Source organism: Haliotis cracherodii, unplaced genomic scaffold (genome assembly GCF_022045235.1).
Source record: "Haliotis cracherodii isolate W230 unplaced genomic scaffold, xgHalCrac1.p SCAF_11, whole genome shotgun sequence".
In the NCBI taxonomy this organism is placed as follows: domain Eukaryota; kingdom Metazoa; phylum Mollusca; class Gastropoda; order Lepetellida; family Haliotidae; genus Haliotis; species Haliotis cracherodii.
The window spans coordinates 17,589,204-17,603,971 of record NW_027266266.1 but is presented as its reverse complement, the minus strand read 5'-3'; the positions used below and the strand labels follow the sequence as shown (position 1 = coordinate 17,603,971).

The 14,768-nt window shown below is 39.2% G+C and overlaps 2 protein-coding genes across 2 annotated transcripts in view; one reads left to right on the top strand and one right to left on the bottom strand.

Annotated features, from left to right (window-relative positions):
* LOC139456275 (dynein axonemal heavy chain 10-like) overlaps positions 1-7,627 on the bottom strand; it is a 99,866-nt gene extending 92,239 nt beyond the window's left edge. The window contains exons 1-7 of the mRNA XM_071237899.1: positions 7,327-7,627; positions 6,288-6,440; positions 4,988-5,139; positions 4,328-4,552; positions 3,227-4,047; positions 1,621-1,819; positions 470-586 (exon numbers count right to left, since the gene is read on the bottom strand). Coding sequence (XP_071094000.1) covers positions 470-586; positions 1,621-1,819; positions 3,227-4,047; positions 4,328-4,552; positions 4,988-5,139; positions 6,288-6,440; positions 7,327-7,543 — 1,884 coding nt within the window. The 5' untranslated portion in view covers positions 7,544-7,627. The remainder of the gene's footprint in view (positions 1-469; positions 587-1,620; positions 1,820-3,226; positions 4,048-4,327; positions 4,553-4,987; positions 5,140-6,287; positions 6,441-7,326) is intronic.
* Positions 7,628-9,280: 1,653 nt separating this feature from the next.
* LOC139455485 (aspartate beta-hydroxylase domain-containing protein 2-like) lies at positions 9,281-12,937 on the top strand. The gene is made up of 2 exons (XM_071237037.1): positions 9,281-10,300; positions 12,173-12,937. The coding sequence occupies exons 1-2, from the start codon at positions 9,541-9,543 to the stop codon at positions 12,394-12,396; spliced, it is 984 nt and encodes a 327-aa protein (XP_071093138.1). The 5' UTR covers positions 9,281-9,540; the 3' UTR covers positions 12,397-12,937.
* Positions 12,938-14,768: the final 1,831 nt, after the last annotated feature.

The window sequence follows — 14,768 nt, the reverse complement described above, 5'->3', positions numbered from 1 at the left end:
GACAGGTTAACAAGTACCATCTTTTAACGTCTTGTGGTATGACGCGGCCGGGGATCTAACCCCGGACCTTCCGCTCTCCGGGCAGACGCTCCACCACTAGACCACGGAGGCGGTCCTCAGTCATATGAAGTCACCCATGTTGCAGCAACCAGGCAGGGAGATTCTCATCAGAAGCCTTTCCTGACCTGCTAATGAGCCTACTCATGCTGTGGTCACTGGAGCAGAAACTTCTCTTGCCGAATAAGGCAATCTGAGCCAAGTAAGCTCGTGGGTTATCAGCTATTGTTCGCAAACAATGCTTCAGTATCAATACTTATGAAGTATCAATTTAAGGAAATATTTGAAATTTTATTTTTATTTTTTATTTTGTCCACCAACACGATCAATGAACAAAATAATTGAATAAATGAGGCCAAATACATAAATGTTGAAGCATTGGATTGCATCAGGAAGATCAAAAGGGTGTTACCTCCTCGAGTGGTGTGACAAGGGCATCAACTCTAGTTAGCACATCTTCAATCCTTTTGGGGTCCCCAGTGACAGCCTTCAACTCAGGACCAAAGATGTTGTAGAATTCCTCCAGGACCTGCGCACCAAAAACATAGATATACACAAATGTAGCTATGCAGATCATTTTGCAACTACCAAATAGAACAACAACAAATCTATAATAAACTCCTATCATAGTGACTTTTGGGTGGAGTTTATACATTGACTTTCACATAACAGTGACATCAAGACTCAGGTTACAAGAAAGTTAGTGTTTTAGCTTTTTGTTTAGAATAGGGTTGCCATATTTTTAACCAATGAGTATAAAAAGACAATTAATTTTTAACTTTCAATCTGTACCAAACACTTTGAAATCTACCCAGTTTGAACGTGCTTCTTAGCATCATTTTCTCCTGACAATAGTGTTATTGTATGATGTTGGTTTGTTGTTTAGCGCCGCAATATTGCAGCTATATGGCGGCAGTCTGGAAATAAGCAAGTCTGGACCAGACAATGCAGTGATTAATATCATGAGCATCAATCCACGCACTTGGGATCGATGACATGTATCAAACCAAGTCAGCGAGCCTGACCACCCGATCCCGTTAGTCACCTCTTAAGACAAGCATTATCGCCATTTATGGCAAGCATGGGTTGCTGAAGACCTATTCTACCCGGGTTGTTATTATATGAACTAGTGCCAGCTGAGTTTACTAGACCAAATGAAATTGAACTAGACTCGGGTTCCGAACCAGTTGCTCAAGTCACAAACTGAATTTTAAATCCTACGGAACTACGGATATATATCTATGGATGAAACTCAGGTATATAATATTAGGATGTCTTAATACTTCTTATCATCTTAATTCAGAGATCCTTTCACAATGCATTTTAACATTGCATTCAATGGATTAATGTTAACTATGCATTCCTCTTTATTAATCCTGTTCTCAGTGACCTTGGCTAAGCCATCACATTAAATCAAACTATATTAATATGAGTTAGAAAATGTATATTTCCCTTTTAAGAATCTCACAGATGTTTACTGCAGATTTAGGGCCAAATATTGTTCTCTAAGTAAGATACATCTGTATTCACCAGAAGGGTTTGAAGAGTAATTCCAGAACTCACCTGGGCCACGTTGTATAGGTCCTGGCATATTCCGGCCATGTACTCTGTCCGATCAAACAGTCGCTTCCGATCAAACTCCCATCTCTGGTCCCGCCCAGACTGCTCAATCTTTGCTCGCACTTCAAAGTAAGAATCCTTCCAGACTATCAACATTTTCTTTGCTTCCTCTGTCTTCTGTTTTACCTCCTCTGTGCCATTTCTGGAAAACCAGTTTCGATCATAAAGAAGCATGTAACTAAGGTTTATTAACAGAAAGAATAGACAGTTACATTGTGCGAGGGGGCACGGGTGGCCAAGTTGTCTAAGGCGCCACGATTCGCTGTGCAGAGTTGCGTCTCTTGGGCACTAAAGAAACCTATGATTGTGGGTTCGAATCCTGGTTCGCCCCGATTATGTTTCAAGGTTTGTCAGCACCATACCCGTGCTCGTGGGTTTCACCGAAGTGGTAAACATCTGAGACCTGCATCACTTCAGGCTTTCCTCCCACATTAAGCAGACACACCGCGATATAACGTTAAACCCAACTCACTCACTCACTCACTCACTACATCATGTCGTGTCACAGCATATCAGCTCAATGTGGGACGAAAGCAGGTAAGCAGTAGATCCTGGCATGAGTGAGTGAGTGAGTTGTGTTTAACTCCGCCTTTAACAGTATTCTAGTTATATCACTGCATGTCAGCTTAATGTGGCAGGAAAGCTCCAAGTGAAGCAGGTCTCAGACGTTTACCAATTCGGTGAAACCCACGAGCACGGGTATGGTGCTGAATGAGAGAATGAGCAATTTGAGTTTAAAGCCACTTGTAACAATATTTCAGTTTCACTCAGGGGTGTCAGTTTCATGTGGGAGGAAAGCCTGAAGGGGAGCAGGTTTCAGACAATTACCACTCTGGTAAAACCCATGAGCCTGGATATGATGCCAACAAACCAAGGATTATAATCTTGTTTGTTTGTTTCTTGTTTACCGCAGCACTCAGCAATATTCCAACTATATGATGGAGGTCTGTAAATAATTGAGTCTGGACCACACAATCTAATGGTTGACATCATCAGCATCGATCCACGCAATTGGGATACGATGACATGCATCAACCATGTCAGAAGGCCTCACCACCAATCCTGTTAGTCGCCTATTACAACAAGCATAGTCACCATGGTCACCTTTTAGGGCAAGTATGGGTTACTAAAGACCTATTCTAACCCGGATCCTCATGGGTCGATTATAATCAGGTTGTAGTGATTCCAGTGAGTATGTGAGTTTGATTTTACGCCGCTTTTAACAATATTCCAGCAATATCATGGCAGGGGACACCAGAAATGGGAATTGAACCCAGGTCCTCGGCGTGACGAGTGAATGCTTCAACCACACGGCTACTCCACTGCCCCTTGTCATAAAGGTCGGATCTAGATCTAGAGGTTAAAGTGTTTACTGTGTGTTATCTTGACCTGGAAGTGTAGGTCCCCTACACATGCTATCAACCACTGGTTTGTCTGGCCCAGAGTAGATTATTCATCGACTGAATTGACATACTGCTGCCTTAGAAAGACCTATTGAATATTTCCGAAAAAAGCGAATAATTTAAACGAAGTATAATCTAAACTGTACCTGTATAAGGTCCGAATGTCGATAACTTTAGCCACCCGGTCAGCCAGCTCCAAGGCAATCCGCTCCATCAGAGGAACCATCCTCTCGTCTTTGTTGTAATGCCGCGAGATGATCCACACCATGCGTAACGCATTCATCATGGACGGAATCGTCTCAATGACTATCTGGAATGTAGCACCATGAGCAATATTCTTGAAATGTCTTTCAAGAGTGGACAGAAAACGAACGTTGTCTTTCGCTTCCACATAATACTTGTTCAACCCCGTCCTTGGGTCCTCGAAATCTAAGTCAATCTGTATATACATGTCCAACATTTGACGAACTGTCGAAAGTTTCAGCTGTTCGGTCAAAGCGCTAAGAGCTGCGTTTCGTTCTCGCCAGAAGTCAATCTCAGCGAGGGGCCCTTTCCCAAGAGGGGTTTTCCTTAGTTGTTGTTCCAGGGCTGTTTGGACCTGCTTAGCCCACTCATTGCATTTATCCGTTACAAGCTGTAGCAATTCCTGATTGCTGGTGATCTCCTCGATATTCTCCGGGATCACGACCTCAGGTATCTCGAGGCGCACCTCCCCTTCAATCTGTTGTAAGGTGCGGCTGATGCTGGAAGCAAATTTCTGCATTGATATAAGGAACTCATCTCTCAGAAGTGCCCGAGCTCGTGTTTCAGCAACGTTGACCTCTTTTTCATCCTTTTCCTCATCGCCACCTTCTGACTGGCTGACCTCAGTGTCCTGCCGACTCATTGACCTCTGGTCAGACATCTTAGTCCCTGTTCGACTATCTCCATTTTTGTGTTGGTTGTAGGAGAGGAGAGGCATATAAACCTGAAAGTGTAGGGCGCTTGTCATTACTAATACCAATATTGAAAAGAATGTTTAGGACTTTGTGTCAGTGTCCAAGAATATGAACTGATTATGAACCCATTATCATTTAAATATTAAATAATTCATTGCACACATATTACAGCAGAAAAACAAACTAATGTCAATCACTTGTTTGTCTGGTCCAGACTTGATTACTTACTAACCAATGTCATATAGCTGGAATATTGCTGAGTGTGGCATTAAACAACCAAACAACAATTAAAGACTAGTGGCCTGTTACCTGAGTGATGATTTGCTCCAACATGACAAGTGAATGACCATTAAGAAGACCGAACTCAAAGTATCCCGGCAGCATCTCATTGGCTTCGTCCAGTGTGTTTGGTAGTGGCACCATGCCGGCGGTGTTACGCAGGAAGTAGACACTATCCTGGTCTGAGACTTTCTCAGGGAGGTGCTGGTAGCACATGTACAAGTATGTCCGCCATACCTTCTGAATGATGATCTTCTGTGAATCAAAGCAAACAATGGTTGAGTGTGGTGTTATACCAGTTCATTTCTTTATAAAACGAGGGGCCCTGGGATCCTTGGGTGAGCGAGTATGGTTTTACACCGCTTTTAGATATATGCCAGCAATATCACGGCGGGAGACTCCAGAAGAAATTGGCTTCACACATTATACCCATGTCGGAAGCGAAACCCAGGTCTTCGGCGTGACGAGCGAACGCTTTAACCACTAGGCTACCCGAGTGCCCCGGGATCCCTGAGGTTTGCAGCTATAATATTTGAATCAAGGGACCCCTCTGTTAACTTTAGGGTTATAAGGACCAGGACTTTCAAATTGGGGGGGGGACATTGCAATTGATGTGTACATATGTTAGTAGACTATTTGTATCCTCAATTCAACATATGTCATTAATGATTTGAATTAATCTGTACTAACTGTCCTCTGAACAACGTCTAGTTCTTCCCCATCTTCTCCCTGTCCTTCCTCTGTAGCAGGATCAGCCTCAGGTTTGGCTTCAGGCTCAGATTCTCGTGGAGTGTCAGCCTCCAACTCAGAGGGTGTTTCTTTTCCTTTACGTTTCTTCTTACCTGAAGTAAAAACATCATTCCTAATGACTGTTTCTAATAATATTCAACATTATTTCAGAATGTTGCCATGTCTGAACAGGTATCTCATATGCAAACTTGATTTGCAACATGCAAAGATACTATTAATTAATTTGTTTGTTGTTTCTTATTTAACAGTGCACATAGCAATATACTGTAAAACGTGAAATTAATGCGTCTCCAAAAGAATGCGACCGCTGGTCCCTAGCCAAAAATGCGACTCCATATGAATGCAACACCCCCTCCTCTAAAGCATCAGTGGATTTCTATCTAAAAATGTCCTCTGTCAGGTTTACAGGAGAATCCTCACCTTAATCCAACCTTAAATTAATCCAATCACACACCAAATAGCACCGCTTATTAGCGCTGAGTAGAGTACTTCAGCTAAAACAATACATGCCCGCTGGCTCGTGTCGGCCTTTGATGCAGTCGCAAACAGTCAAAGACACTGTGTTGGGTGGCGTCTGTCTGGACTTGCAGGTGCGATCAGTGATGACATGAGTGAGTAGAACGCTTGTCTTGACCCAAGCAGTGACAATTCACAGGATGTAATTAGTGTTTGAATGAAATTGTTTATATACTTGTAACAAGTGCTGCTCAATAAACAGTGATGTGGAATACATAGTTGTTTGTTTTCAGAGTATGTCTAAGTTGGTATTTCTGCTAACCAACATGTCTTATTGTTGATATAAATGCGATGTGTAATAATGCGAGCAAAGACCACTTGCAATTTTTCGCATTTAATTCACCGTCAAGATCAAGATTTACAGTATGTCTACAGTCTTACCAAAAGAACATGGAAGTAGTTGAGTCAGACAAACCAGTGATTGATCTACTATCCAAACTATCTACTGATTACTATCCAAACTTTCAGGTCACTTTCGACCACCTAATTCATCTGGTGGGTTGGTATTTTGGCTCAGTGCATGTCATCCTATCCCAGTGGCATGGAACCTTGCCCTACATTATATCACCAATTGCAAAATATTTTCATAATATGGGAAATTTTTTAATAGATAGATGGATAGATATTAATCAAACATTTTCCTCTTTTTTTTTCAGTGAGACAGTAATTTAGGACGGGAGATGAGAAACAATCAACCATTGTTATTATCATCATTAGTACTGACCTTTTCTGCTGGGTGTTTCTTCCTCCCTCTCTGTGCCTGTGGGGGTGGAGACTGGAAGAGCTTGTTCTGCTGCAGGATCGTCCTCCCCAGCTGCAGTATCCCCCTCCCCCTCCCCACCTTCCTCCTCCTGCTGAATGTCAGGAATCTCCGGCTCTGAATCACATTAATGATACTCGGTTAAACATGTTAGTGACAATTATAAAATGACATGTTTTCTAACAGCAAACACTTCAGAACAAGATTCTCGATAGATAATGAAAAAGAAAACTGATATTATTGACAAATTGAGACTTTTACACTAAATTTATCAATTCTATATTTGTTATCATGTAACTTGTCCAATAAATGAACAGGTTGCTTTTTTGGGGGGTGGGGATGGGGGGGAGGATACGGATGGAAACATGCTCATTTCCTTAGTAGTTGAAACATGTCAAAACATTCAACATGTCCGTCAACACACAATCTTGTTATATTACTCTCGGTCATTGCGTTATGTATAATATTATTAATGAAGGATCTCTAGACCGTAATGAGGAGTTGTGCCGCCTGTAAGCATCATTGGCTGTTACAAGATAGTAACCCGATTCATACAAAGGTGTGGTATCATGGACGGTTTATTCATTTGCTAAAAGAAAAACAATTAGGGTTGATTTCCTAAATTGCATTAAGACAGGACCAGCTAGGCGATATAATAAACAGGTGTTTGGGGGAGACTTACATATGCAGGTCATGCAGTCTTAATGATGAAATTTATTTGACAACAGAAAATGTAGCAAAACTTTTGTATCAGTTTGGATATTTTTGATCCAACAACTAAGACAGGTGTTACAACATACAAGATTGCAAATATGTTTTTTTAATACATTCGGCACGCCTGGTACAGATTCTCAAAGGTATTCTTACTATGACTCAACAACAAATGAACCAGAATAACAAGATATAGATTCTAGTGCTTCATTAATCATTGAGGTAAAATTCTTCTTTTTTTATTAATTTTGCTACACGAGTTAATAAATATTTGTTAGATAAATGTATATACCGCATTCGACTTCAACTTCCTCCTCTTCCTCTCGAACAATTTTGTAAAACAAAATCGAGGACTCATTGTCATCTGGAGTGTCGTTCAAGAATTTTCCAAGTTGTCTTTCTATTTCGCCGTCATCCCGTTCCAATAGTTCTTCGAAAACTTCTACTTCATTGATATCAAGTGATTGATGCACTCGATTACGAATCCATTCGATTCGAGGGTCATCCATAGTTATCGGTTTAGGTGTTTCACAAATGCATGTCACCGATTGTTATTTCATGTTGAATGTTCTTTGGGGAACTGAGGTCTTCTACCGGACATTTCATAAACACTAGCGTTGACGACGGTAATGCTATATTCATACGAGATATAAAATAGATCCGTCTACACCTAGATACGTCTTTTCAATCTGTTTCTTTTATATCACAATTTACATATGAAACCTGCTATTTTGTGCCGATTATTGTAATGAAAATGTCGACATTTCATTTTAAAGCTTCATTGTTAAATTTAGGCTAAAAGCAGGTGTCCGCGGATGAAACTAGGAACTACTTTCGCGTAAACATGGTGGCAGCCATGTTGTTATATTCTGTTGTTATGGGAAACCAATAATTCGCCGAAGGTAAAATGCGTTTAAAATAGGTAGACTTTCTCCAATATTTACTTAGAAATATACCTTCAGTTTTTTTTCATTTCTGAGATAAATTATTCCTGAAATATTAATCCAATCATAAAAATATGATAACTCGTTGGTTTCCGGCGAGTCGGTGCGTACGTGAGGCCCATTTGAGGATGAAGAAAAGTTCTATCTTAATCGTGGTTATATATATTCTGTTGAAACAAAAGAAATCGCCAAACACAAAAAGATAGATACATTATGCTTCCACTCAAAGCATTGTTATTTTATAGAAAACATTTTTATTTGAATCATGAAAATACAAGTTGGGGACAAGTGATACTTGTACAAATATTCGATATATTGTGATATCACTGGAATACTGTCAAAAGCGGCGTTAACCCCAACTCACTCACTCAATGTTATCAGACATTGGCGATGAGTTTTATTTGATCATCATTAATTAAGGAGAGAAAACAATTATCAACAGTTTCTACTACATAAAAACCAAATATGTATAAAATGAATTTTCTCGAATGTTTACAAAGAGACTTGCTCCACGCCCTCCATCCATTGGCATTCCCTACATAAGTGCAGAGTATTTGCCGCGAAACCGACTTTATCATCAATAGAGTGTGACTGGATTAAGGGATCAACATGATGGATGATACAATGATACATTCATTGAAATGGATTAAGATGGTGTGTAACTAATGTAACATATAGTTCACAGAATGATACACAAGTTATTATATAAATATATTTAGTGTTTATCCCGGTTCTGTTGCTACAGACGTGAGGCTTAACCTGATAACGGATTAATGGAGGCTATTCTAGTGTTTTGTAAATGGTATATATACTCCTTGATTAAACAATATGAAAATAATTTCGCGATTCGGTTTAGCCACGGACGTATATACAATATACGTCTTTGGTTTAGCCTTGCAGACACAATATTCCGACAAAAACTTCAGACCTTGATGTGTTCATATTTTAATATGGAAAATTATGTATTTGAAATATGTATGACTATATAGTTATTTGTGCTAATTTCTCAAAGAGCGATTTGATATAAAATGTCTATGTCAAGAGATGTTGAATTGCGGTGCAAAGGAGTTGAGGTTGAAAAGAGAGCCTTCCATATTCTTTAATTATTATTCAAAGTCAAGACATTCAAAATATTGCAACATGTACTGTAGATTTTATTTTTTCAAATGTATTCCCACATTGTGTTCATTACATGTTAAATAGTGATGTTTTTTTCCCTGAACTCCATTTTCGACAAACAACTGATCCGTTCTTTGAATGTTTCCCATAAGAGTTACGTCCCTTAGTATGTTCCGGTACAAAATGAAGAAAAATGTGTCATGTCAATCGGTGATATTTGTTTTTCTCTGAATTTGTTTCACTGTTTTCATATGGAACAATTTTGGCATGCCTAATTTCAAATAACTTCAATTAAATTTATGTGCACTGGCTAAACTTCACATTGCACATATTTTCAGCTGAATTTGATAGATATATCATTATCATACAACGGTGCAACCTGTAGATCTATCGCCATTGTGTACTGAGAGTCTGCCAATACATACACTAGTGATGCTTTAACCATGTTGGAGTGGGTATATGAAACGGTTTGTGAAAATATCTGGGTGCTGTCTATAACATGCGTATGCTTCATGCTGTCGAAGTTCTATTTCAAAACAAGACTCATAGAAATTCAAGATAATCTCAAAGGCAATTCTGGAACCGACGATGATGGTTTTGAAAAGTGCCATTCACCCTCTTGTGTCAGATGCCGAACTCATAAGGAGATTTTGGTGCGTGCAAGAACCAGACTGTCATATCAGGCATATACTGGTAAACCGAAAGCCGAAGAGAGGGATAACAATATATTAAAACTTTGCACAGACGTTGAAAACAGTTTGCATAAAAGATTTACACAAGTGGAAGATGAAGATCAGAAGCCAGGTGTTTTCAAGATGTCTGGCCTGGAGGCCAAGCCATGGTGGGATGAACACGAAATTGAGGACTTCCATGGTCTGCAGTTTAGTGACAAAGTTTTAGATGATGTTAAAGCGGAGTTTTTTGAGTTGATGAAGAAGTCGAACACAGAAGATACTGTGCAATCATTATGGAAGGTGAATTCTACTCCTGATGGCATGTGGTCAATTTGTCACCTGATGGATCAAGGCAGACCAACAAAAGCAATAGAACAGTGTCCTAAAACATGGAATGCTGTTCATAAACTGTCACACTTATTAATGAAGAACAATCTATTTGGAAATGTTGCATTTTCCGTAATTGTCCCTGGTACTGTTATCACCCCGCATTATGGACCCACCAATATTAGACTTCGGTGCCACATAGGTTTGTATATTTAGGCCTGATGCTCATCCAGGCATCTTGGTATTTGTGACTTCATGAATGTAGTTATACCATCAATACTATATTTTATCATTATTATCAACTAGCCTGTGGGGGTTAGGGGTAAGAATATCGGCCAGAAGCAACTTATGCTTGTTGTAAAGTGACTAAGTTGATCAGATAGTTGTACTCAGTAACTTAGTTGGTGGCCATGGTTGCATGTCAACATATCTCAATTGCGTGGGTCGATGCTCATGATATCAATCACAGGATTGTCTCGTGTAGTCTGCCTTCATATAGCTGGAATATTGCTGAGTGCGACGTTTAACAACAAACAGATTTTCAACTGTATCATCATAACTTGAGTGGTTTGGTTGCTGTCTGTGTGGGTAACAAACATGACAAAACATGTACTTGCCTAATCCATAACCGCAATTAACAAAGGACATGCTATTTTAATGATTATAAAGCATGATAACTAACCATGCTAACTGGTAGCTAGCTATAACCTGATAATATACTTGTCAATTGTTTTCTCACTTGTTTATTAAGGCAGGGATCTGTTTATTTGTGAGTCCTGAGCATTCCTACCCAGATTTCCTTGTAGTCAGCCACATACTTGTGTACACATGGTACAGCGAGATGTGAAAACTCATTGCATCTCACACAATGTACTCAGTTTATTCAACAAATTTTTTTTCATCGGTTTCCTTTGGGAAATGTATACACATTAATTAGTTGATATGCAACTCAGTGGTTGAGTGAAGAAAATTGGACATGGCATGTCCAAACTTTGATTATTATCTTATCCGAAAAGGAATATCAGTTAATGCTGATGTCCATGCTGCTATTGAAATAGTTTAAAAGATTCAGACATCTTTACCCTTTGCATCCCAAGACACTTGCAGTGCACATTGTTTTCCTCCATGCTCAATTTGTCTGTGTCATGGGTGTAAAGTTTGTTTCCATTAAAACCCTGTTAAAAATGTTTTAGTATGGATTTGATTTATGCAAATTACAAATGTTATGGGAATTGACGAGTCCCAGGCTTAAATCTCTTTGTTTCAGGTACAGTCATAATCTTTTGTTTCCAAAAAAGGTTTGACATATTTTGTATTGTAAAATGTGTGAATTGCATGTACAAAATTTTGCATCTTTTTAATTTGATAACCATGAGAACATGACCATGATGACAGAATACAATGTAATACAATTCAATACAATTAAATACAATTCATAGGGCAGGTGGAGAATATATGATAAGCTTCATCCATTTTCAATCAAATCAGCATGCAGCTATCATCACATTACACCAGATACCATTATCTAGATTATCAAAACTAATGTTACACCACTGCTCTGTGAATTAATAATGTCTTACAACAGTTAGGGTGGCCTCTTGCCCGCACGGCAATTCAATTCCCATAACTCTGTGTAGAAATTCAGTTTGTCCTGTTTTTACATTTTTTTCCCCTTTTTGTTATCAAAAAAGTATTAACTTGCCTGAAGAAAGACACAAATAGTAACATACATTCATAATGTTTGTATTAATGTACTTTTGAAAAATATAACAGTAATCTTGACTTTGGGGACGTAAAATGTTTAAAAAATCATGGAAAACTGTAGGGTATTTTCAACTGGTAACTGCAACTTCATATTTTGAATTTTGTTATAAAACTTATATCATTAGAATCGCAAATGCTTAAGGAACACTACAACGCAACGTAACGCGATGTTTTTCGCCAACTTCCATGCGTAACGCAGAGGCGAAAAAATATCAAAAGCAGGAGGAATGTGTTGGAATTGGTGGGTAAGCCGTACAATGTACATGATGTACAACTGTGATGTAATCTACATGTGTTTCCCATGTTCCAGGCATCATGGTCCCTCCCGGCTGTATGTTGATGGTCAATGGGGAAGAAAGAAAATACTCCGAAGGAGATGTTGTGCTGTTTGATGATTCCTTCTCTCACTCTGTCATGCACAAAGGAGCAAGGGAAGAAGGAATACGAGCTGTCTTGATGATTGACATCTGGCACCCTCACATCGACGATGAACTCAAACACGTGCTCAGCTACATTTTTTCCTCTGATCTCTGATTCAAGGGTACTTGATATTTTATGGGTTCTATCAACACTGATCAAAAGGGATTTTACAAAAAAAAGGTGAATAATTTTAATGGCAATATCTAAATATTAAAATATATTTCTGATTTTGTGCCGTTTCTCTTTTTTCCAAAAGCAATCACGATGCTGGATATTTGTGATCATTAGAGGTGCAGCGATACGTGAGGTCATGATATATGTATGCCGATACTATGCATGCGATGCAATTCGTATCTCCATACTTGCTTGCTTGTCTGTTGTTTAACGCCATACTCAGCAATATTCCAGCTATATGACGGCGGTCTGTAAATAGTCGAGTCTGGACCAGACAATCCAGTGATTGACATCATGAGCATCGACCCATGCAATTGGATCAGCAAGCCTGACCTCCTCATCCAGTTAGTCGCCTCTTACGTCAAGCATGGGTTGCTGAAGACCTATTCTAACCCAGATCTTCATGGGTATATCCATGCAGTTATATTCTTTCTTTTTGCAGGGGAATCACAACCCTGAAGGGGCACGGGTGGCCCAGTCGTCTAAGGCGCCGCGATTCGCTGTGCAGAGTTGCGTCCCTTGGGCACGCCAGAAACCTATGATTGTGGGTTCGAATCCCGGTTCGCCCCGATTATGTTTCTAGGTTTGTCAGCACCATACCCGTGCTCGTGGGTTTCACCGAAGTGGTAAACGTCTGAGACCTGCATCACTTCGGGCTTTCCTCCCACATTAAGCTGACACGCCGCGATATAACTGGAATATTGTTAAAAGCGGCGTTAAACCCAACTCACTCACTCACTCACTCACAACCCTGAATAAATTGTTTCAAAGATCAGAGATGGGATATTGTATGGCAGAAACAAATTGGTAGAGGGCACTGTGATTGTTATGCTATTTATAGCCAACCATGAAATACTAGAGAATCGGCATAAGCTGGTGGTTGAACAGTAGGTTATTTTAATCATGTTTTTACACCAGTATATTAACTTGTAATGAAGTGTATGATGTACCGTGATGCAGGGGTCGTAAATCGATGTATTGTATGGTAGACCTCGTATCGCGTGACAGTACTGTATCGCCGTATCGTTACACCAATAGTGATCATATAATTCAAAATTAATAAACAAATGTTTTGTGATGAAATACCAGTCCAATTCACCCAAACTTGGAGTGTTTAAAGTTCCCATGATGTATTTGTACAATGTTTTCAATAACATTTTGAAATTTCTTTTTAAATGTCCAGTAAAATGCTTTGTGTTTGGTTAATATTCATGTTTATTATACTTTATGGATGTGTAGTTCCTTCATCATTATGACATTACGTGAGTAATTGTTAATTCAGCTTTCATCCGTTGTTTTTATCTTTTTAAGTATTTTGGCTGTTACCATATTTATCAATCAAAAATATTTTAGAGATGGTACATTGTATTTTTCAGCAATGGTATTTTACTTCATTAACTAAATTGTTTTTTCACACCTGAATTAGGAGCTCCTTCCAAATCTGTTGTGACAGAATTGGGTACCTGTTTTACAAGGTGTATTTAAGTTGGCAGTTCGATTACTAATGAAATTCTGGAAGGAAATGTGTCAAGCTTAGTGAAGTGCTAGGAGATGTAGATGAACAGCAAACTAAAATCTGAAATCGATGATAAGTGTCGGTTGATGAGATATTTAAAGGATGATGATCTATGTTTAAAATCAGTGTTGACATTAGAAATAAGAAACAAAAGAGTAGACCTGTTGTCATGACGTTTTGAAACTACTGTCGAAACCCTATTGTCTCGAACTCAGATGTGTTGAATCTCTGCTTGTGTCAAACTCACAGTTCGGTCGGCCCGTGAAGATCAGGGGTGGAATAGGTCTTCAGCAACCCATTCTTGCTGTAAAAAGTGACTATGCTTGTCATAAAAGGTGACTAACGGGATCGTGTGGTCAGACTCGCTGACGTGGTTGATGCATGTCATCGATCCATCCCAATTGCATGGATCAATATTTATGATGTCAATCACTGGACTGTCTGGTCCAGACATGATTATTTACAGACCGCCATCATATAACTGGAATATTGCTGAGTGTGTCATTAAGGAAATCCTGTCTGTGTCTAACTGGATGTGTTCAATTCCTGGTAGTCTCGAACTCATTTTATACCAGTAGTCCCGGATAAGTTGAGCTCCAAATTGATAAACCAGTGATATGAACAAAATTAAATTTAGGTGCATAAAATTAAATGTAGAATGCTCCTGTTTCTATTTCTTATATATAATGTTGTTTACATAACATGTGCAATATGGTGCATTTGCTTCATGATGGCAACGTCAGACAGTAGTGAGGTCATGGTGGATGTGTTGAACCCCGGATAAGTTAAACTATTT

Coding starts and splice junctions, on each gene's coding strand:
- LOC139455485 (XM_071237037.1), top strand. CDS start 9,541: ATGTTGGAGTGGGTATATGAAACGGTTTGTGAAAATATCTGGGTGCTG. Junction 10,301..12,172: donor TAGACTTCGGTGCCACATAG/GTTTGTATATTT, acceptor CCCATGTTCCAG/GCATCATGGTCCCTCCCGGC.